Genomic DNA, 21,539 nt, shown 5'->3' with positions numbered 1-21,539 from the left:
TATCTGCGTATTTAGCAGCCAAACTGTGACAAGTCTCTTCTGGATATGAGCAAACCGAGATTTTTTAATAGCTTAGAATTTGGTTGGTGAAGGTTTTTTTTTTTTTCTCACAGGGCTGTCAGAACACACGTTTTTGATACAGCAGTAAATTTACTCTATCTGCTTCAAGACTTCTCGGTAAAATGCCCATAAGACTCTTTCTTCCTTCATAAGAACACATTTTCCCTCTCCTTCTGAGATACCAGCGCAGAAAATCTTGGAACACGAATGAAACCAAGCAAAAGTCACAGCAAAGTAACTGAAGACCAAAGGCTATGTTGTCTCACTATCAGATAGCTCAAAGTAACACTTGTCTGGACACCTGGCTCAACTAGAGATATTCATAGAAAAGACAGGTTTCCAAATATGATGGCATTTGTTATCTGTATTGAATGTTAAGTAAAATTAACCCAGCAAAGTCTACATTATGCCCTCTCCAGGCTTTTTTAATTAACAGCATGCTACTAATCAGTAAGCACCATCCTATTCCGATGGAAAAAAATATAAGCTAATAAGCTTGCTTTTTTTACACTCTTAAAGAACTCTAAGTGAAAAAAGAAGAGAACCAGTCAGGATCCTACAGACAGAGAGGGATACCAAGCCTGTTCACTGAGAGGTTATCTACATGAGAAGAAATTATGTGGTGCTCTGTTACAGAAGCATGTAATTAATAAACAGCTTATAGTCCACAGATTATCTTGCAAGTGCTCTGAACCAGGACTGTCAGTGCTCAGGTTGTTGAAAAATTACTACAGGACATCTTACTACTAATTAATACAATTATTGAAGTTATGTACATCCTATGTAAGAAAAGATGAATTATTCAAATATCTTTAAGAGCATATTGACATTTTAATTATACATTGGCATTAATTTAACACCAAAAGGCACTTTAAGGCTCCTTTCGACTGCAAGATTTTCTGCTGTTAAATCCCTTCAACATTTCAAAGCTCCTTCAAAAATCTGCTGCTTTAAGGCCAAGTTCTTTCCTGCCCATTCAGCATGTTTGCATTGCCCGGCACCTCCCTGCACTCAACATTTATGTCCCCAAAATGGAATGCAGTGTTATTTAGCATCCTGTCCATCAATTATTCCTTGCTGCTTCCAGACAGAGTAGAGGCCCTGTAGGGCGAGCATAGCCTGGAATGAATTCCCAGCCCCTGATAAATATGTCAGTGCTACAAGAGTCAAACAAAAGCATCAGGCAGTCTGTGTTCCTCCTCCAAGCTGTCCTCACCGGGTGGCTGTGGATGAACGCAGCTGGGAATGTTGTCTATCACACAATAGCTCCACTGCCCCGAACTCTGCGCAGCTGTCTTGACAAATTAGACATGGCCTCTTTTATTGAAAAAAGTAGATCAAGGTTCTGGGGCAGCTTTTCCCTGTTTTAGCAAGACAGGCTTCCACTGTTCGTTGCAGCCTGTAAATGGATAGCCTGACTTGAAATCTATGCAGGTGGACAATTGCAGGTCAAGGATACCTGCTGTTTCCTACAGCCACGTTTGACATTTGATGGGCTCTGTTTTAAACTTTGCCCTTCTTTTATTCGGAGGATTCAGTAGTATGGAGATGCATTTACAACGAAAAGAACTGTTGGTAGTTTTCATAAAGGAGTTTCACATTTGCATTTTTCTCCTATTATCAGTAATGTCTTCTTGTTGTTGGCATTCTTTTTGCTACTAAATAAATTACATAACTCTTGTCTCTCAGTTTAAATCCTGCTGCCTGTGTTTACACTTCTGCAAGTTAAATCTGAAACCCAAACTCTCAATGAAACATTGAAACATTTTGATTTCTGAAAAACTTAGGCACAGTGATGAGGTGTCATCATTTCCTTAGACACTGTGTGCTGGAATACACTTTACAGTGCTCCTGTCCTTGTACATTCTGTCCTACAGAAAACCTGACTCAAAGAACTGAAGCTTTTTTCTATGTAAGATTTGAAAGGAAGACTATCAACTGAGAAGGCACACTAAAGCACTGCAGTGCATTCTATTACAACCCCCCTTTTTAAGTTAAATTGGCCTTACGGATATGGCCATGCTAATGGACTTAGTTACTGTCCTTTTTTCCCTCATGCTTAGTCTACTCCCTACTTCCCTGCTCTTGTTCTCCTTAAAACTTACAAACTATGAAGGAAGCAGGTTTGAAGAAAGTTTCTGTTTCTGTTCTCAGAAATGTTTCTTCCAGCATTACTTTTCAATGATTATACATATAGTTCCCATTTTATTAATTAGTGCTGTTTTTTCTCCTGCCCACGTTTGAACTTGGGGATGCAACCTGAGATGATTAGCTGCCTCTGGCTCTGGAACTGACAGAACCATGCATGCACAATGGAATAGATGAAGGATCAGTGTCACTGCTCTGGACAGGTCTGGTGCATTCCCTTAACCCAGACTGCACAGCCCTCTTGTTTATGTCACAGGGTACCTGTAATTCCAGCATGGTGAGGTTATCAACCTTCTGGCTTATTTACAAGCAATATTAGCTTGGTCTTGTGATACAGATATGTGACCACTAAAAATTCTGCTGAGAAATCTGGTTTCATTTGACTGTTAACAGTAGTTATCTGTTAATGATCTGGTAAGGAGCTAAAGTGGCATCCTACAGCAGAGGCATTCTGTGATTAGTCTCTGTGACAAACAGATTCTGGACAAGTTGCTTATTATAGGCATTCTAGAAAAATATGCTTTTTTTTTTTTTAATTAATATATATTTTAGCATTTCACCTAGGCAGCTAGAATATGTGACAAACATGAATCAGGTGTCCTGTAGAATCAGGTATGTTTACAGTAAGGTGATGATAGTCACCTAAAAAGATTTAAAAAATCAAACCTATATGGCTTTGTTTAGTATATGCTCATCCAATCTGCCACTTTTTAAATCCTAAGGGCAAAATAATTAGGTTTTAATCTAGATGTGAATGTGCAAAAATGGACTAAGTCCATTTAAGTCTTCTGTACATGCAATCCCTTTGCACAGCATGGCAGCTTCAAGTAAGCAAAGCCCTCACTTCCAATCTCAGCCAAATGCTAATGGATCAGACAGGGCAGATTTGCTACTCCCCTTCTTATAACACTCATCAGACTGCGTAGAGGAAACTTGAATGTACAGAAAGTGAAGAATCAGATCTGATTTTATCTTCATTGCTTCCTCAGTACTTGAAAGTGTTAGTGAGTGGCAGAGTACTTGCAATCTGTTTTATGTTCATGGGGACAATGGTTTGAGACAGGAGAAAGAATAGCAGCATTTGTATAGCTTCCTCCATATGTTTTGTGTAGACAGGGCTTCCTGATCCTCATCTGGGCAGAGCTGACTATGGTGCAATTCCTTCTTGGATCAGCCTAACCCTTTTTTAAAAGCGACCATTTCCTTCTGACCTTGGTGTAACTGCAACACAGACAAACCACAGACGCAGCATTTGCTTCACCTGGAAAATTCTAACTCTCCCCCTCAGACCTGCAAACACAGACTCAGAATATAGTCATGGCAAATGCTGTGCTGCTTTAAACCGTCTTCTGAATTAATACAAACTGCTGGCAAGGTAACAATGAGCTCTGCCTCCCTCCTCTGATAAGACATATTTTGAACCTTTTAGATTCTTGTGCATATCAGCACACAGTAACATTCTGTGCAAAAGAAAACCTCTGCAATGAAGTTCCTGGTGCAAAACTTGGCCTTTCTACGATCGACACTGGCAGATTAACTTATGCGAAAAGAGTCCAAAGCTTTGCTCTGCTATAGAATTTTCCCTCTCATTTCATGATGAAAGGATCTTGTTAAATCAGCACTTTGCACTTATTGTTGTAACCGTACCTGAAATCTCATACAATTCTGTCTCCCTGGAGCAGAGTCTGTCCTAACATTTGCAGACTCTCCAGATAGCACTGTCAGCACTTAGTAAATCTTTCAAGTAGTGATAACCTCAGTAAAAATTAGTAACGCTGCCACTTGTGTACAACAAAAAACATCATCTGGAGGCAGTTTGTGGAAGGATCAGCCCGTGGGCTTCCCAATTATACATCCCTCTCCAAATTATTGACTAGTGCTAAAGATACTGAACTCTGTACCTCCTGAGGGCTGCAATTATTAACTGTTTCATGTGAAATAACAGACACTAACAGATACCATATCTACAGGAGCATTCTGGACATCCAAACAGCAGCTATTAACAGTATAAGCTATGTGCATCACATCCTGCTTCTAATCAGTTTTTTACCATTGGCATGCTGGTACTGAAAAAAGGTTTGGTTTTGTTATGAAAAGGAGATACCGTCTCATAATGAGCACTGACACAAATGAGAATACAAGCATTAAGGCTGCTAAAAATAATGCTATGCTTCTATTGGTCAGTGCCCAGGCAAACCATGTCCACCTGAATGCTGCAGAAAATAAACAGTATAAAGAAATCATAATCTAAAGCCAAGTTATGAACACTGTCAATAAATGCAGGCTCTGTACATTTGAGGAATGAATGAGAAAACTGAGCAGTTGGCTATATTTGTGCTAGCAAATCTGGTACTGGAAAAGCATGAAGCATTCCTAAAGGGAGGCAAAAGGGATAGGAGACAGCATAGAAGGGCCAGCAAGGTGATGAGAAAATCACTTTGTATTCTTCACACAGGCCTCTCCATCAGTGGTATAGGTATGATGTACCTAGGTCCCCTATGGTTAGTAGAATGACTACAGACACAGCTACTGGGGCACTACTGGGTGTACAGGTAAAGCCTTGGAGCTCTTCGCAGGAGGAGCTTCATGACTGCCAAGGGTGGGAGGGAGGCTCAGTACAATGGCAGCAGAAGGGAAGGTTAGACTGCGAGGTTAGGAAAACTCTATCGACAAAGGTGAGAAACACACAATTAAATCAAGACCAAAGCAATTAAATCAAGGGTAAAACACAGCAAGAAAGGAAACAAAACATAAACATACTCTAGAACATAGGTTGTTTTGTTTTGCTGTGGGTTTTTTTTCTTTTTTTTTCTGTGGAGGAGATGGAGAAAAGGAAAGAGGGTGCGGTCTGCCCAATCAGAACTGTTTTTTTTTTTTTTTTTTCCATTTGTTTGCAATGAGAAAAGCAGATTTCTTAATGGCAACAATGAAAATGCCAGTGGGATAGCAATGCATAATTCCCACTCTACGGGTTGCACTACACATTTCCATCTTAGCGAGAAATGTGAGGTAGCTCAGAAACAACAATCCCAGAGTATATTTAGCTACTAAAACTGTGGCACACAAATGTCACATTCCCATGAGTCAACCCTTTTAAAGAACCCCCCTCTTCACGCCCCCACAGATATTCCCCAAGATGCCTGCACTGAATTAAAAGTGAAGCATATGGATGGATGTGACATCATCAAAGCGCCCGTGTTACAGACAGAAAAAGCAGCAAGTGTATTTTGTACTATTAGTACAATTGGTAACAATTATATGTATGGGAAAAGAAAGTAAACAGTGTCTGAAGGATTAGACAGAACCAATGAAGAACACCACAAAGCACTTTGCAAAATGAAGAGAAAATGTTAAAAAGAAAAAGAAATGTTTTTTTTTTTTTTTCTGTGAATGTGCAAAAATAAAACACAGAAAAAGTGAAAACAAAACCTTGATAAAAGAATAGCAAGCTTAACATTTTCTGATTTAATTTTGTGCAAGAACTCTTTCCTTTGCCCTTTTAAAACAACTAATCAATAGTAATTTTAGAGCCGTGCAGCTTTGGCTCGGCAAGGCAAGGAGTGACAACACACAAGTAGATGGTAATGGCAAACAACCATGCGGTCACCTCTGCCGCCATTGTTTTGATTGCGTGTAGACTGCTTCCAGCTTTGTCAGTATTAATAATTAGGCACTGAAGAATGCATGATATTTAAAGGACCTTGTCACGTGCTAATAGAGCACTTTGGTAACCATCAGTCCCTGAGGAGGGAGCTACTGAATTTCAGCCATCTCACCAGTCAGGGAATTGAAGCAAGTATTACTCAAATTCAACAGATGTACTTTTATTAATATTTTCAATGCATGCTCCTCTGAAAGCTGCTGCTGGCATACAAGATGCTTTTAAAAGACAGCTTTCCAGCTACTAAGCAGTGTTTTGCATAAGATTTGAAAAGTAAAAATCCACACATAACAAATAGTGGCATTAAAATGCGTACACTTTTCTGTGTTCTTTTGGGTATGTAAGGGGCCGTGCCTTCCACTATTGCTGGATTCTGACCTACAACCCCTGACTGACACCAGCAGAAGGGCTGGGTGCAAGGATCTTTTCCTCCCTTCCTCACCAAGTCTGCCTAATGACATCTCAGGCAGGAGAAGAAAACCACCACTTACTTTCAAAGACAGAACACTATTTTCTAAGAAATATCCTCTCACTTCAAGCAGTTTGAATACCAGGTGTTACTGAGACTGGAAGAAAAAGGAAAAAAAAAGAACTTTATTTCTTTGATTGTCAGCATTATCACTGATTTACTGCTCAGACAGAATGGAGAGGGAGGTAAATCACGTTGCCATCTCTAAAGAAAGTTTATCTGCTTTCTCTCTTCTACATATCCAACACCCAGAAATAACTTTTTCTAAACTGCCTTTCTGCAGCTGAAGAGCCAGGGCAGAGGAATAGGGTTCAGATTCAAAGAAATGAGGACAGTCTCGCAGACTGAACTTAAGTTCGAGAGTTTGGAATCTGACTTTTTATCTTCAACACCCACAGATGCTCCTCCCTCATATTACGGTTTTGAGTTGTAGCAAAGGAAGCTGCATTACTTTCACAGAGGCTCTGCAGCCTCTGCAGGGTGCAGAGGAGCTCTGTGCTTACCTTACAGGTAAGCCTGATTGTTCAAAAATTCACATTGTTTTTTCTTTGGATTTGCATTTAATCTCCCAGAATGTCTATAGAATCAAGCTTAGAAAAAAAAAATATCTGGGAATAGATTTTATAAAACTGAGTGGAAAGAAAAGAAGTAAATGGCAGTTTGTCTCTTTTTTTTTGCAGGAAAAGTGAATTGCTGGAAGGTGGGACACAAATTCATATCTTTTGCTTGAGGGAATCCAGATCTTTGTGTTCCCTTTCCTGCCATCAAGCCTAAACACCACGGCTACTAGATTAACGATCACCATGGCATCCCAGGAAAATTTACTGCATCTTCTGCTTAATTTCCAGTCTCCTCAGCTGGAAAACTGCTACAGGCTTTGTCTCTGCTGGGTCAGCCAGGTGATGCACAATGCCCCTGTGGCCAGGAGCTGCAAAAGCTCCGTAAGGAGTTCCATGAGAAATCCAGGACATCCCAGGACTGTTGGAGACGCTGTGTGTCTGGGGCTGTAGTGAACACCAGGCTCAGAGATCACAGTCCAGACCACCGTCAGCTGTTCCTGCAGCTGTGCTGAAAACTGAACTGTTTTCCAATGTTAACGTGCTCATTACTCCCTGTTGGAAGTTTCTGCAGTGACGCAGAGAACTCAGGACTCAGTGGGTTAGACAGAGGGAAGGAATATGATTTAGTAACCTACTAGTTTGGGCTGACAATTCAAAGCAGTAGGTCTGGCATGCCAGTAGCCTCTCCAGGAACAGCTGATGCTTTCATCTAATGAGTTTTTCATGTAAAATGCATGAACAATAGAGACTGGAATCCACATTTCAATTAATATTTTAAGTGTTTTTTATAAAGTATTCATAGTAGAAAGGCCTGAAGCTCATGTGTGCTTCTGCTCCCGGTGAGTGCCCTAACCACACAGCAAGTGAGTTTTGCTTATACCCATCCTCCTCCTGGTCCACTGAGTACTTAATTAGTGCATACAGAGTGAAACATCTTGGGCAGAGAAGAAATTGAAAGAAGAGATCTAAGAACACCCTGGAGAAGAATAACAAAGACTCAAATCTCTCTAGGTAGAGGAGATATTTGAACCTAGGCCCCCTATTTACAAAGGCACCATTTTAACCTCATTCAGATAGGAATGGGAAGCAGCGGGAAGAATTTTGGAGGGCCATGACAGAATTACGAGGCACCACCATGCTCGCTCAGAAGAAAAGCTTCTCTTTCACTAAGCAGGTTCAAGTGGCAAGCTGAAGCAACTCTCTGCTTAATACTTTATATGCACAGCAAAGTGGGATTAGAGGCCAAACAACAGGGCTGCCCCTTGTCTCAGGCACAATGGTGCTTCAGCACAGGGCTGAACATGGAATAATGAACCTAAAGCAAAGCACCATTTGGGGCTTTAAAAACACAACAGAGAAATGCTCTTCACCAGCAACCACCCAAGTATCTTTTGAAAATCACTAGTGATGATCTCAAAGGTGTTTCATGCCCAGGTCCCACTGAGGACAGTGGGACTATGGGTCCAGTGGCTAGGACCAGTGTCAGCACAACTCCACCAGTTAAACGGGCACAGATCTCAGAGCTTCAGTACCTCTGATGGCCAAAGAGAGATGGAAATAATGTGAAATTAAGCTGAGACCTGCTGTGCTTCCCCAGGAATTCAGGAAAAAAGACAGTATGAAAATACACCCTTAGGAACAATGGCAAGCTGTGCATCTCCCTTTGACAGACAGTGAGGAAGATCAAGTTTAAAGAGAGCTAAGTCCCCATTGTTTCCCATGCACTGGCACAATACACACAGCAAAGACACACATTTCTATTTGTTTTGTGTGGTTTCCTCAGGCAGTGAATTATCTAGGACTGAGTTTGAGATTGGCTGTTTAGTTTCAGACTTTACGATAAGCTTTTAATTATAGCACAGGAGTTTTATTACATGTTGCTCAGAGCCAGCTGGAAGCACTTACACTTCAGTCCTCCCCCCCTCCCTCCTCACCACAGGAAGTCATTTCTAAGGCCTTACCCTTCTTGTCTTGATGATTATGGGATGAAACTGCCACATATGGATCTGTATTTTCGGATGAACCAAGCGGATCCTTCCAATCCAGCATGCGTCCCCTAGCATCATAACCCTGTCGAGCCCAAGAGTCGGAAGAGGTGGTGCTTGGAACTAGTGAACTGGAATGTCCTGTTACATTATAAATACAGGTAGGGAAGACAAGGCTCAATTAGTCACTTACCACGCCACCTTATGCTCAGGAGCACAAACTTTGATCTTCCTCATGTGTGAACCTCTTAGGCTGAGCAAGGCTTCAAAGTCCTTGCAAAGCACTGCCCAAGGAAGCACAGAATTTGGACCTTCCCCAGTGGCCAGCCTGATAATGTCAATGACTGTGCATATTCAGTTGGCTGCAGCTTAGTTCATGGTTGTTTTTTTGCCCAGCAGTGTTAAAGGTATGCAGAGCATCATGAGGATGCTTTGCTTTAGTCAAACATCCTTTGGCTGGATTCTGCACATCAGCTTGTACAATGCCAGAGTGCCAGTTCACACTGGCTGGTAGTGGCTTAGGTTGAAAAACAGCTTCAGAGACAACTTAAGCATTAAAATGGAACAACTTCAAGCATGGCCCAAACCAGAGAGGTATGCCAGAAGAGCTGCAACATAGATGTTCTCTAAGGGAACAAGACTGCCCAGAAGTAGCACACTGGTGCTGGGGCATCAGACTCAGGGTGGGGCTGGAAGATGTGCTGGGTTCATGCCCACTTGCACCATCGCCACTGGTATTGTCTGAGCTGGCGCTGTAAAAGAGGTAAGGACTGCTAGCATGAAGCTGCACATTATTTCTCAAATTAACAATGAAGAAAAGAGCTTACTATGTAAAACTGGCAAAGAACCCATAACTACCATGGTCTCCACATCTCACTTGGCTGGTAGACCTGTTAGGACAGAGGCATGGCATTGCTCGCTTGCTGTAGGCCCCTTTGAATGCCTGCATGCTCATTCTGAAGAAAATTTAGGATGTGATCTGCTTTGCATTTGTCACATAGGCTGCTGGAGGTCAGCACACACCTCTAGACCAGAAGAGAGGATTACAGTCCAGCGATGATGAGTTTTACATCTGCTCTAGACACTGTTATGGCTGAAAATGGCTGAGGAATTCCTCACTGTTTGAATAGATCCTAACAAACAGCACACAAATAGGACATAAGCTGTTGTAGGCACTAAACAGCATTAACACTGGTTTGGCTGGGGCATAAATATATTTGCATCTTTGTAAACTTCATCCCAAGAAGTAGGTCAGCACCCAAAATGCAATGTGCTTGAAGTTTATGGTCTCTGAATGCTGGCTCTAACCAAGATGTCTCAGTGGCTTGTTTGATCCTTGGCTCCTGGGAAAAAGGACATTGAAACTCCCTCCACACCACATTTTGACTTTAAAATCACTTGCTTCTGAGAGTTCCCTTTCACTACATGCACCAAAATGTCTTATCTTCAACAGGACTCAAACTGCTTCTGTCCTTGATATGGAATAACTCAATATTCCCTTACCTGCTTTCCTGAAAGAGTAGAATCAGATCATTCAGACAAAAAGGCAGATAATATCTTTTTAGATTACACTGGACAGACAAAGAGTAGTCCTCCATTCTCCTGCCTCCTTTGTAATAGCCTAGCAACCTAAATTAGATTTCAGTCCTCTCCATGGGGAGGAGGCCAGTCACCAGACTACTGACTGTTCTAGCAAGGACTCTTCCCCTCTCCTTCACCAAATATTACACTTCTCAGAAAAAGCATTTGAGGTTGGGGCAGAAGTACACAAGGAGCCCAGATTTGGAGCTGAGTTTACAGAGCTTGAAGAGAGGAAATTGTGCTTGTCATTTTTAAATCATCACTGGACACACATAAAGCTTCACGATGTTGTACCTTGAAAAGGCTGCTTTAGGTGGATTTTCCATCGGTGCTTCAGCTCATGCTCTCAGAGCCATGTGCACAGAGAGCTAATGAATCTAAGGTTCCCAATTCTCTTCTAGCCATCAGAAATCTAAATCTTGGACACCAGTGTGTCCAAGTTTTGATGCAAGCATGCACTTCACTTTATCTAGACCTTTTAACAGCTTTGTGAGGCTAAAATGTTGATGAAATCAACAAAAAAAATCTGTGGCATCTGCTAGGATGCTGCTGTGATTTAGAAGATGTCCTGGTGAATACTAATGATTTTGGAAGGCAAGAAAATACCTGTAGCTCCTCTGCATAATTTTGAGGAGCACTTTTGAATTGCTACACACTTCAAACAGGACATGGACAGAACAAACTCCTGTAACTATTATGCTTTGCAGCGAAAGTTGGCCGATTCAGTATTCTCACCATTGAATCTACCTTCAGATACCATAGCAAATCATAAACATGATTAATTGGGCATTGGACCTCAGTCTGAAGGCTTATGTTGACAAGGGAACTGTTCTACTTTCTATCTCTTGTGGTAGGAAGTGTGGTCTCTCTAGCCATCTTTCTTTAACAGCAAATCAGAGGCTGCATTTTGTTGAAAACTGAGCTTTAATTTTGCTTAAATAGGAAAGAGAACCCAAATATTATCCACTTTTAAAGGTTCCTATAAGCCACAGCATAGCTGGAAACACTGATAACCCAGCTAGATGGATGACAGACCGTGATCCAAACTTTATGCTTGCATCACCGAAGGTCTGCAGGGCTGCCTGTTTCCAAGAAGACAGGTAGAGGCCCCATGGGCTGAAAACACGTGCCCTTCTGAAGCAAGGAAATGCTGGAGCGTGAAAGCTTTCACTTCTACATCATTTCACGCTTGTCAGTTCCTGTGCTCATTCCCAAGAAAGAAGAAGAACAATGGGACAGAGAACAGGCCAGAAAACGGCTATGAAATTTCCTTGTCTTCTTTTTCCTAAGGACTAAGTCACATCTCCAAATTAATACCCCATTAAATGACCACAATAATGTGTACAGTATTTGATCAGCCTACAAATAACACTGCACTCAACATGAGAAAGCAATTAATCAGAGCTGGATATAGAGGCAGAAGAAAATCTTGCCAAGTAGCAATCATATTTTATACCTGTCTTTGATATGCATTTTTATGCCTATTTTAGATGTGTTTGAGGGTCAATTTTAAGAAAAAGCCGTAAATATGTTTAAAGAAAAACATTTCTTAATACAGCAATCTAGAGGAAATACATGCCCAAGGGACACATTTTCAAAAAAAAAAAAAAAAATCCTCAACCATATGCTGCAAATACATGGAGAATTTCCTAGTAATGGAAAGCTAAAGCTTTGTGAAGATACTAATGTATGCCAGATGGTAGTTAGGTAGTGAAGGGTTTCACACAAGCGGAGAAATCAGTCTCTTTGCTCTGTTACTAATGTGCAAGTATAGTACACACTGAGAAACAATCCTCCACGTGAAATCAAGATAAACGTTCTTCCATTTGGTAGAAGCAGGGAAGGAGCAGATTAAGCAGATTAACAACTTTCCTTACCGGAGCAAGATCTGCATTCTGGAAGCGTTTACTACTGGGCAGCGCTACCATGCTGGATACCGTAAGCAGTATCACTGAGTCTCGTAAGCAGTCAGTCCCACTGGGTGAATTTCACCTTTGAACCGAGCGGCACCACAGATGTATTAGGTAGTTAAGTTTCTCTCATAAACAGAGAAAAGACTGGAGTGGCAGGCAGTGTACTCCTAGCCCTTTCACATTCAGTCACTATTAAGCCTTTACAGAGTACTGTATAGTTTGCAACACCGAGAGGATCTTGTTTTCCTTTTTCCCATCGCACCATTTGTACCACTCTGACTGTGTAAACTGGTTTTGCTACAGTTTTAAGAGTCTTTCCCTCTATAGCCAGCATCTCTATGGCTGGTACCTCTATGTTAGTATTAGCTAGAGTTTCTTATATATAAAAACCACAATCCTGCCTTTGTTTTAAAACAATCCATCTGAAAACTGCAGAGACGGTCCTTTTCAAACCACTTTGTTCGGAGGAAATATTCGAAACTCAAAATAGACACACTTCAAGAAAGATCTGTTTTAGGTTGCTTCCACTGTTTGCAAAAACTCTTCATTTGGAGTGCTGTAACCAAGCATAAAACCATAGAACCAGCATAAAAGCTCCTAAGATCTACAGGCATGGGTAATGATTCAACAGGGCTGTGCTTTTACAACTACAGCTCAATTGGAAGTGCACTTGTAAAACAGAAAGAGATTTTTTCAGCTTTAAAACAAAGACAGGGATTCAATACGTATTTGATGGTTGCTCTAATATGCACAAGTCATTAGGTTCTCAGAGGTTAAGACGTCCGCACACTATTCTATTAACAACTATAGCAACCTAATTAGACAATTAGTAGGAAAGGCTAAATCAATACTACAAAGAGAGAAAGGGATATGACTAGGGGGTAAGATAAGGGCCCAATTCACTAAGAACTGAATGTTTCCAACGATAATTGAAGCTGCTTACAATTTTATGGAAGAATCTAGGCTAATCTCTTTGTTTAAACATGCGTCTCTTTCACCATTCTTCTCTGACCTTCTGCAGCAGATCTTCAGCCTGCTGTCTTCTTCTTGAGTGTCAAAAGAGATATAATTGAACAGCCACCTGAGTGGGCTTTGCAGTTTCTTACTTGTTTACAACCGACCATGGGAGACTGCCCTAGAAAAAGGATCCCACCTGCCAAATTCAGGAAGAGGCTAATGTCAAGAATACAGCAATAAAGGGCTTGATTCTCCCTTCAGTTACACTGCTACAGATAGGCAATAAGTCAACCAAAGCGTGATGATTTGTGGTGGTGTAAATCAGCTGAAAGAGGTAATCAAGCTGTAAGACTTTTTTTTGCACCTGGAGCTTCAGATGCCTTTGGATATATTTAACCCAGCAGAAGCACTCTAAGCATTCGCTTGATTGGCATCCTGACATATCGCAGTTCTGAGGTTTAATCTGAAATACCATTTAGTTACATGTTTAACAGTAAAAGGCACCATTTATAAAATTTTAGTTTCCTCAAGAAAAAAAAATATCACTCAGAGCAGATGTAATATGTAGCAAACGTGAGCATGTCTACCTAGACTGGTTGACTGTCTAGTGCTGGACTTCTTTACGCTCCTCATGTGGAAGATCAACAGAAGTGACAAGCTCTTTTAGTATTTTGTCCTCATAGGTGAAAAGAAAGACTGACTGCAGAAATAGCAGTATTTCAGCTGGACCCATAATGGGAAGAGCTGTCTCGCTTAGTGACTGTGGATCAGGATCTACCTGTGAAGAGTCACTGAAAAAATCTGCAAAAGATGCCACGAATGGGAATCAACGTTCATGTTGGGTCATCATTTTCAACTCACATTTGGCAGTGGGATCCTATTTTATGAGCTGGATTCATTCATGTAAGGACAGTAGACTGGACTTCTTTTGTAACCCATGTTACCTAGGACTGCAGCTTTTTTTCACTTTGTCACTCATTCGAACCATTTTTTTTCCTGCCTTCTCAGTCAAACCAAAATATCAACTTTGGATGAAGTCTGAATTGATATGGTAGCTGATTGGGATACAGGTTTGCTGCCTACAGCTATAACTGTGCAGCCTTCAAGCATAGTAGCAAAAATGCTAAGACACTTCTGGCATATTAACAATGGGCTCAAGGCCATTTTCTTTTTCTTTAGATTCAGCAGTATGGATTTTATTATTACTACTTGCTCTTTAATTACTGCTCTGTGCCTTGATTATATACCAATTTCAACTGCAAGCTGTATATGCAGACGAAACAATCAGTCTTTCACGCATTATGAAGTCTCAGCTTGCCTTTGATTTTGTATATTTCCCTAATTGGTTTTCATTATCATACTTGCAAACAAGTTTCACTTGCACATTTTCTATTTCCTGATTAAAAACAACATGGGAAATTTTATTTATTTCTTTATTTTAAATGCTGAACAGTACTGGTGTACCTCCAGTTATTTACATTCTGCTGCACTGAGTTATCATTGGTTCTGTTTGTACCTACATATTTTGCATGCATGAGGTGAAGGGATCGATCTAATGTGCATCATCACAATTTCAAACTAGTCTACCTCTATTTATGTTCTAAACATATAGTTATTTTGCCCCAGCTCTAATGAACATTTAGTCTTGAACAGCCTGGAAGTAATTTCACAAGTAAGTTCTCATCCCACATGGAAATTCACCATTGACTTCATTGCGAACAACATCACACATCCCTGTGAGCACTTGTCATTGTTCAGGTTGCCGATAAGGAGAAGCTATTGCAAGATGAATCTAGGTTTGAATTTGATTTCATCATTTACTCTTCAATAATTCCTCCAGAAGACACTTTGCACTCCCAGTGCCAATGTAATCCACTTTCAAACAAAGAACAAAGTGGTGCAAAGAACTGCAACTGCAGATTAACAGCTGCCTGGAGGGAAACTGCTACCCTAAGCTGGCAGAAATGCTTCTTTTCAGCTTTGATCACCTAATTTGTTGTGCAAATTCCATTTTTTACAGACCAGGCACCATGGAGTATTGTGATACTGCAAGAACGGATAACATAAATGATTCACTGCAGAAGTGACCAAAACTTTCTTAACTCAGGGTGTAACCCAATCTCAACTGACATGGGTAATGATTAATTTTTCTTAAGAGAGGTCTCTCTATCACCCAGGGACAGTTCTGATCCTTTCCCAAAGCTATCGTTGACTAGCTGCTGGAGCAGTCGTGATACCAGCCTGAATACCTCATGAGTGGGATGTGAGCTATCTTGTTTTTCCCAGGGAACAGATAATATGCATCACTGTATCCAAGTCTTTCTTTGTCTGTGTACTCAGATGAAGCAAGCTCTTAATCATGCCTGCTGGAGTGCCAGTAAAATAAACCATCTTAAGCAGTTTTGAGAGAGGACTAGAAAAGAGGGAATGCAAATGAAGAGGCATTACTTTTTTTCACTTGTGATTAGTGAATTAGGCCCTCAGATGGAAGACAAAACAAATAAGAAAAGGTTAATGGCACTTTGACTAGAGGAACTACTGGTTAACACAAGGTTCCAGGGAGACTTTTTAAAAAACACCCATAAACTGACCATACACTGTGTTGTAAGACATTTCATGATCAGGTGAAGCAGTTGAAATGTCTATGAACAAAATAAATTGGGAAAAACAAAACAAAACAAAACATTAAGTAAGACAAAAAATATGAAAATACTTAAAAGTTAAGTATAAAGTAATTCCTCCAAAATGGATTTGCTGTCAGTAAATAAAAAAACTATGAGCTTTCTTACCATTCAGGGCTACGAAGGAATCTGAAAGACAAATAACAGGGAAAAAAAGTCATTATTTCTCTTTCACTTTTTTCCTTTTTAGTACTTTACTGCTAGCAATCTTTTATGCTTCAGCTGATATCTGTATGTATGTGATTATTACACCAAGAACCTGTGCAAAATGAGTATTCAGAAATGCCTGAAAACAACATCTGTCTTTAAACGCATTCATGGCTGGACCCACACAAGTAACACCAAGCAGGAAGCCCAGCTTTCTCCCTGGCATGCTTTTTTTTTTTTTTCTTCTTTTTTTTGCAAGATCAAGTCCCGTTCCAGTGTAAGGCACCATAAATGATGCAGCCAGTATCATGAGTTGATGAGGACAAAACTCACATGATCCAAGACCTCATGAAGTAGTAAAACCAGCCAGATGAACATCCACCCCTGTGCAATGTCAAGGTTCGGTGTACCATTTAGAGCTAAAGAGCTATTTAAGCAGGGTATTTGCTGTTTGCTAGCTGCACAGGGATCTTTCTCCATGAGCACAACTTGCCCTTTCTAAATCACTTCTTCCCCTTTTATGTGCAGCTGATGTCTGATGGACTCCACTGCTGTCTAACCTATTTGCCCAAGAAGAGCAGAAATAAGTTGATAGTTGAAAAGGACTAAGTTGTACCAGCTGGGAAATGACCTAGTTTTGGTGCTATACTGTTTCACACGGAGGACAAGAGGGACTGTGTATACCTCCTTCAAAAAACTTAGAGACAGTGTAAGTGACCCTGTCTTAGGGGACAGGCAGAGGGAGGTGTAGCTGAGACAAAGGCATGTAGTGGTGGAAATCCTTGTAAAGCCACAACCACAATTATCACAGTAGTAACTGAGGCTTGAACAAGGACAGGTTCTTTGTTCAGTACTTGTAAGCATTTCAGTGCCAAACATAAATGTTTATGCTTCCAGCTCTTGCTGTCAGTATGTAATGTTTATCATTAAAATTTCTTAGGCAGAAACAGTGGTGCTTGACTCTTAACACTGCCATGTTTTCCAGCCTATGTGTAAAATTCACTAATATTCACAAGCACAGCAACTCCCACTTACTGATTCAGAACAAAAGCTGAAGATATATTTCACTGTCTCCCTGATCTGCATAGGAGTGCAATTCAAGTCACAGTCTACACCAAGAAACCAAGCTCCTTCTTCACATCTACATAAACAACCCAGCCACCATGACTGATAGAGACAATGAACAACCAATTCATTATTTCATTGCTGTGATCAATATCCTCTAGAACAGAAGTCTTCTCATTATATAAAGTCCAGAGTTTGAATAAATCACACCAACTGGGCTATTTAAATACATCTAAACAACAGTTTCATTTCTGTCATCTTTAACTTCATCTGCATCTGCATCTTTAACTTCAGTTGCAATCCCTGCTGTGGCTTACACTGCTATCAAGGAACGTCCAATGTCTAACTGGTAATGGTGATTTTATGGCATTCAGAAAGATGCTGTTACACATGGTAAAAAGAAGGCAAAAGCTTTGCTTACTTTGGCAGTCCCCCAGGCCATCTGTATTGCCATGTTCTATGTCCTGCTCAAACACCAGCCTAAATAATAGAAAGAAACATAACGGCATGAGTAACAACTGTCACAGGACTACCAGAAAAAAAATTGTCGCATCTGCAGCTGAAATAAAGACACATCATGAAACTGGACATTTCTTTGAATCTTTCGTAAAGTGTAAAAAAAAAAAAAAAACAACACACAAACAAACTGGAAACTTAGGCCTTCAAATTGTTTGTCATCAGGAAGTGATTCCTCGGCTTCTTCTTTGAAAACCCACTGTGTATCTTTTTGTCAAGGAAGGCAAACATTCATATCTTTTTAAATTGTTAACCATAAAAAAAATGACATTGTCAGGAGCAATTATGATCCTACCTTGACTTGTCCATACAGCACCAATACTTTGACATAAGTAGGAAGCTAACCTACGAGTTAGGTACTGTACTGGGGCAACATAATCTGCATTTTCAAAATTATTTAAGTATTGCAGGTTGCAGGTCATAAGGTCCAGAGATCACAAAGTGAATTACAATGAATCTGAGGGCCTCTACTGATAAATATGTGTAGGCTTTCCTAGCTGGCATGCCCAACTTAGGCTTTTAACCTGTGCCAGACATTTTGTGAAGCTGCTTTTCCAAGTTCCAAATATGGTAAAAGAGGAGTGCAAGAACCTTGGAAAACCTCCAGTACAAGCTTTTGTCTACATCAGTTAGGATCTTGCTGTTGAAGCATAATTATCCCTGCATACACATAATTCCCAGAACTGTGTTCTTAAAACTCCTGCTCAACTGTCACCTTCTCCAGGAAGGCACCTGTTGTCTTGCTGGATAATTCAGAAGTTCAACTGACATCTGAAAGTTGATCTGCACCTTCTTCCTAAGTGCTGTGCATTGGTAGAGAGTGACCTGCCTTGCTCACCTGCAGACTGAACCACTACGAGTTATACTGCCTCTGTCTCACAGAATCACAGAGTTCAGGGGCTGGAAGAGACCTCAGAAGATCATTTAGTCCAACCCCATGCTAGACCAGCATCCCTGGAACAGCTTGCAAAAGAGTCCCGGTGGGTTTTTAAATACTTCCAGTGAAGGAGACTCCATGACCTCTCTGTAGCCTGTTGTAGCGCTATGTCACCCTCAAATAAGTTTTCTTCTCATGGTCAGATGAAACTTCTCATACAGCAGAAGAGCTACTTTTGATGGTAAGGTGTATAAGCCCCCTAAAACTTGTCCTGGCCAAGAGCAGAAGTCTCAAGTACTTCAAGAATGCTGAGAAACCCTTATATGCACAGAAGTGCACGTTAATGTTATTCTACAAAAGGACCAGTTCCCACTTCTGTGATAAAGTATATTCAGACAGATAAAGCTACAATATCCACAATGGACAAAACAACTGGAATTTAAACAGGTAATTAAGACCATGGAATAAACAAAGGAATGATAACTCATCCAGTACAGAAGTAGGCTTAAGTTGGATTGGCTGTGAGGCTGCTGTGGTTGTGTGATGTTTGTGCCACACTGGAGTTAAGCTGTATTTTCATAGTGTCAGATGTAGCCCAGGAATATGATGTTTAAAACAGATCTGCTCTCTACAAGAAGACTTAGGTAATCGTATTTAAACAAAACTTCACAGAGTTTCTATTATTATGAAATAATTAAATTCTACTGTTAACCAAGGGGAAATCCAGCCCCTCTCTGAATCTACTTTAAGCTTTTTCTGTGTCCTGTGATTCCTCTTAGTAATGCACAGTAAATTAGAAGGACTGGTTTTGTTTCCAGTGGACAAATTGCTACAGTAATCTGATTTGGATTCTATTGCCTCTTTAATCAGCTGTGATGGCTCCAGTGTGGGCTGGTCCAGACACAGCCATCCAGTTCCCTCTTTTCAACAACACGTGGGCTTTAGTACAGCTCTTTCATTTTGTTCTTCCTCTTCTTTCAGCAGTTACCAGTCAGCTGAGAGTTTACACCAAAAAAAAAAAAAAAAAAATCGTGAGAAATTTCAGAGAATGCAAACCGGGCAGGAACAAATACTTCACACATTTTTCTTCCCCGAGAGCCCCACATTTCAAAAAGCTCAGTCCAAGTCCCCCTGGCGCCACTGCCACTGCCTCGTACTTTTCCAGCAGGAGTCATTACTCACTTAGCACCAAGGACCAGCCGTGTGCACGCCCCACTCTCCTTCACCCAGCCGCAGTAGGGGTCTCTGGATGCTATGCAGGCCCTTGAGAAAAAAGCAGAGGAAGCATTTTGGATTGCTCTCGTGCCTGGCACGCAGGCTTCTGACAAGAGATTAAGTGCTGGCCAAAGTACATACTTTTTGCATTTGCCATGACGCTCACACCGCCCCAGGGGAACCTTGATGACACAGGTGGAGAAGGCAACGTAAAGGGAGCTGCTGGGTTTGTCAAGCTGCATGGCCACAATACGCTTGTCTTCCATGCCATCGTAACTGCACCTGATTTGACACAGTGAGAAACAGTCACAAAAGAGTTCTGCTGGGAAACCAGATGAAAAACTGACGGCTCCTCAATCAAAGGAAACAATGACCAGAAACTGAACCTGAACAAGACAAGGTGGAAGAATAAACAGCCACTAAAAACACTAATAAAAAGACATACAACTAAGTATTAAAGGGCATGGTTCAAGGGAAGGAGAGGTGGAGAGAGACTGCAAACCAGACGTGCTTTCTAAGAGCCCTTCAGTTTTTAAGTTTATTCTTCTCCAGCACTCAAAGTAATTGAAATTTCTGCATGCTTATGGCCCACTTCAGTGTCCCTTCAGGCATATTTAAGGAAGGTTAAAATGCCAGAAATTTCCCTTGGAGATTATCTTGCTGGTTGATGAGTTATTTGGAGAGGAATCGTGCTTTTTATAGGATTAGAAAAATAATCTTCCTCTGCAGAATTTCTTTCAATGATCTGTCAACTGCTGCATAGGATAGGCTATTGTCTGTACATACTGGGTGAAAAATATTTTATTTCAATGTAGAGGCTGATAACCAGACATCCCTCCAAACAATTTAAAACTACTCAAAAAAACTTGGCTTCTCTACCTACTTCCCTTTTCGTGGGACAACTTGCTGTCCGGGAAATCAGAAGTGTCAAAAGTTACCCATACACGAGTAAAAAGAATCAGATACACACTTTTCAGGATTGTAGATGTTCATCTCCTCCAGGAAAAGGCTGTCATTTAGGAAACCGCTGTTTCCTGTCCGTGCCAAGAACTTCAGGATGATTCCCTTCTCTGATCCCAAGAAAACCACAGTGTAGTTCTTATATGGCCCAGCAGCAGAGTCGACAGCAATTTTGGTCAGGCGGTATCTGGAATAACAATACAGCGTCTTGCATCATAGGGATTAGACTGCTGCTTATTTTATCACTTTTTCCACTTAAAATATCTGCGAGACAGCCTTTGGGAGATCATATAACATATTTAAGCACTTTTTCTAGCTGAATAACCCTGTAAGTCAACACAGACTGCACCAGTTTGGCTGCCCAAATGGTAGGGAATTTCCATGTGCTTGTGTGCATGTCCAGATGTCAGTTAGCAAACATATCTGCAGCAGCAAACCTCGAGCAGAAGGCTGGAGAACTGTTGAGAGGCTGAGGCAATTTAGGAATTATCCTTCCAAACAAAAGCAAAGTACCAGCTTGATGTCTTCTACAGGCAGGGAAAGAAAATCAGCATTGCGATTTTTGTTTTAAATTTTTTAATTTCCAGCTCCACCACATTAAGAAGAGGAATAATTATAATGGATCTCCATTCAATTTTTTGTCAGGAAAAGTTGTGTTAGTGCAATGCTGGGAAGCTAAATTTCATTTTCTTTGACTAAAAATAATCATGTAGCAACCACTAACTGATTGTACTGCCAAAATGG

The 21,539-nt window shown here is 40.7% G+C and overlaps 1 protein-coding gene across 6 annotated transcripts in view; it reads right to left on the bottom strand.

The window, feature by feature from the left end:
• SEMA6A (semaphorin 6A) overlaps positions 1 to 21,539 on the bottom strand; it is a 114,321-nt gene that overhangs the window by 17,053 nt on the left and 75,729 nt on the right. For 4 of the 6 annotated variants that reach the window (XM_042882799.1, XM_042882803.1, XM_042882800.1 and 1 more), the window contains exons 13-18: positions 20,806 to 20,982; positions 19,977 to 20,117; positions 19,803 to 19,883; positions 17,649 to 17,707; positions 16,124 to 16,144; positions 8,860 to 9,024 (exon numbers count right to left, since the gene is read on the bottom strand). In XM_042882799.1, coding sequence (XP_042738733.1) covers positions 8,860 to 9,024; positions 16,124 to 16,144; positions 17,649 to 17,707; positions 19,803 to 19,883; positions 19,977 to 20,117; positions 20,806 to 20,982 — 644 coding nt within the window. The other 2 variants (XM_042882802.1, XM_042882804.1) reach the window with 2 other exon arrangements.

Source organism: Lagopus leucura, unplaced genomic scaffold (genome assembly GCF_019238085.1).
Source record: "Lagopus leucura isolate 7727_CA_CO unplaced genomic scaffold, USGS_WTPT01 Super-Scaffold_100036, whole genome shotgun sequence".
Lineage (NCBI taxonomy): Eukaryota > Metazoa > Chordata > Aves > Galliformes > Phasianidae > Lagopus > Lagopus leucura.
Note: the sequence above shows the minus strand (reverse complement) of the source record. Positions and strands in the feature narration are given on the sequence as shown.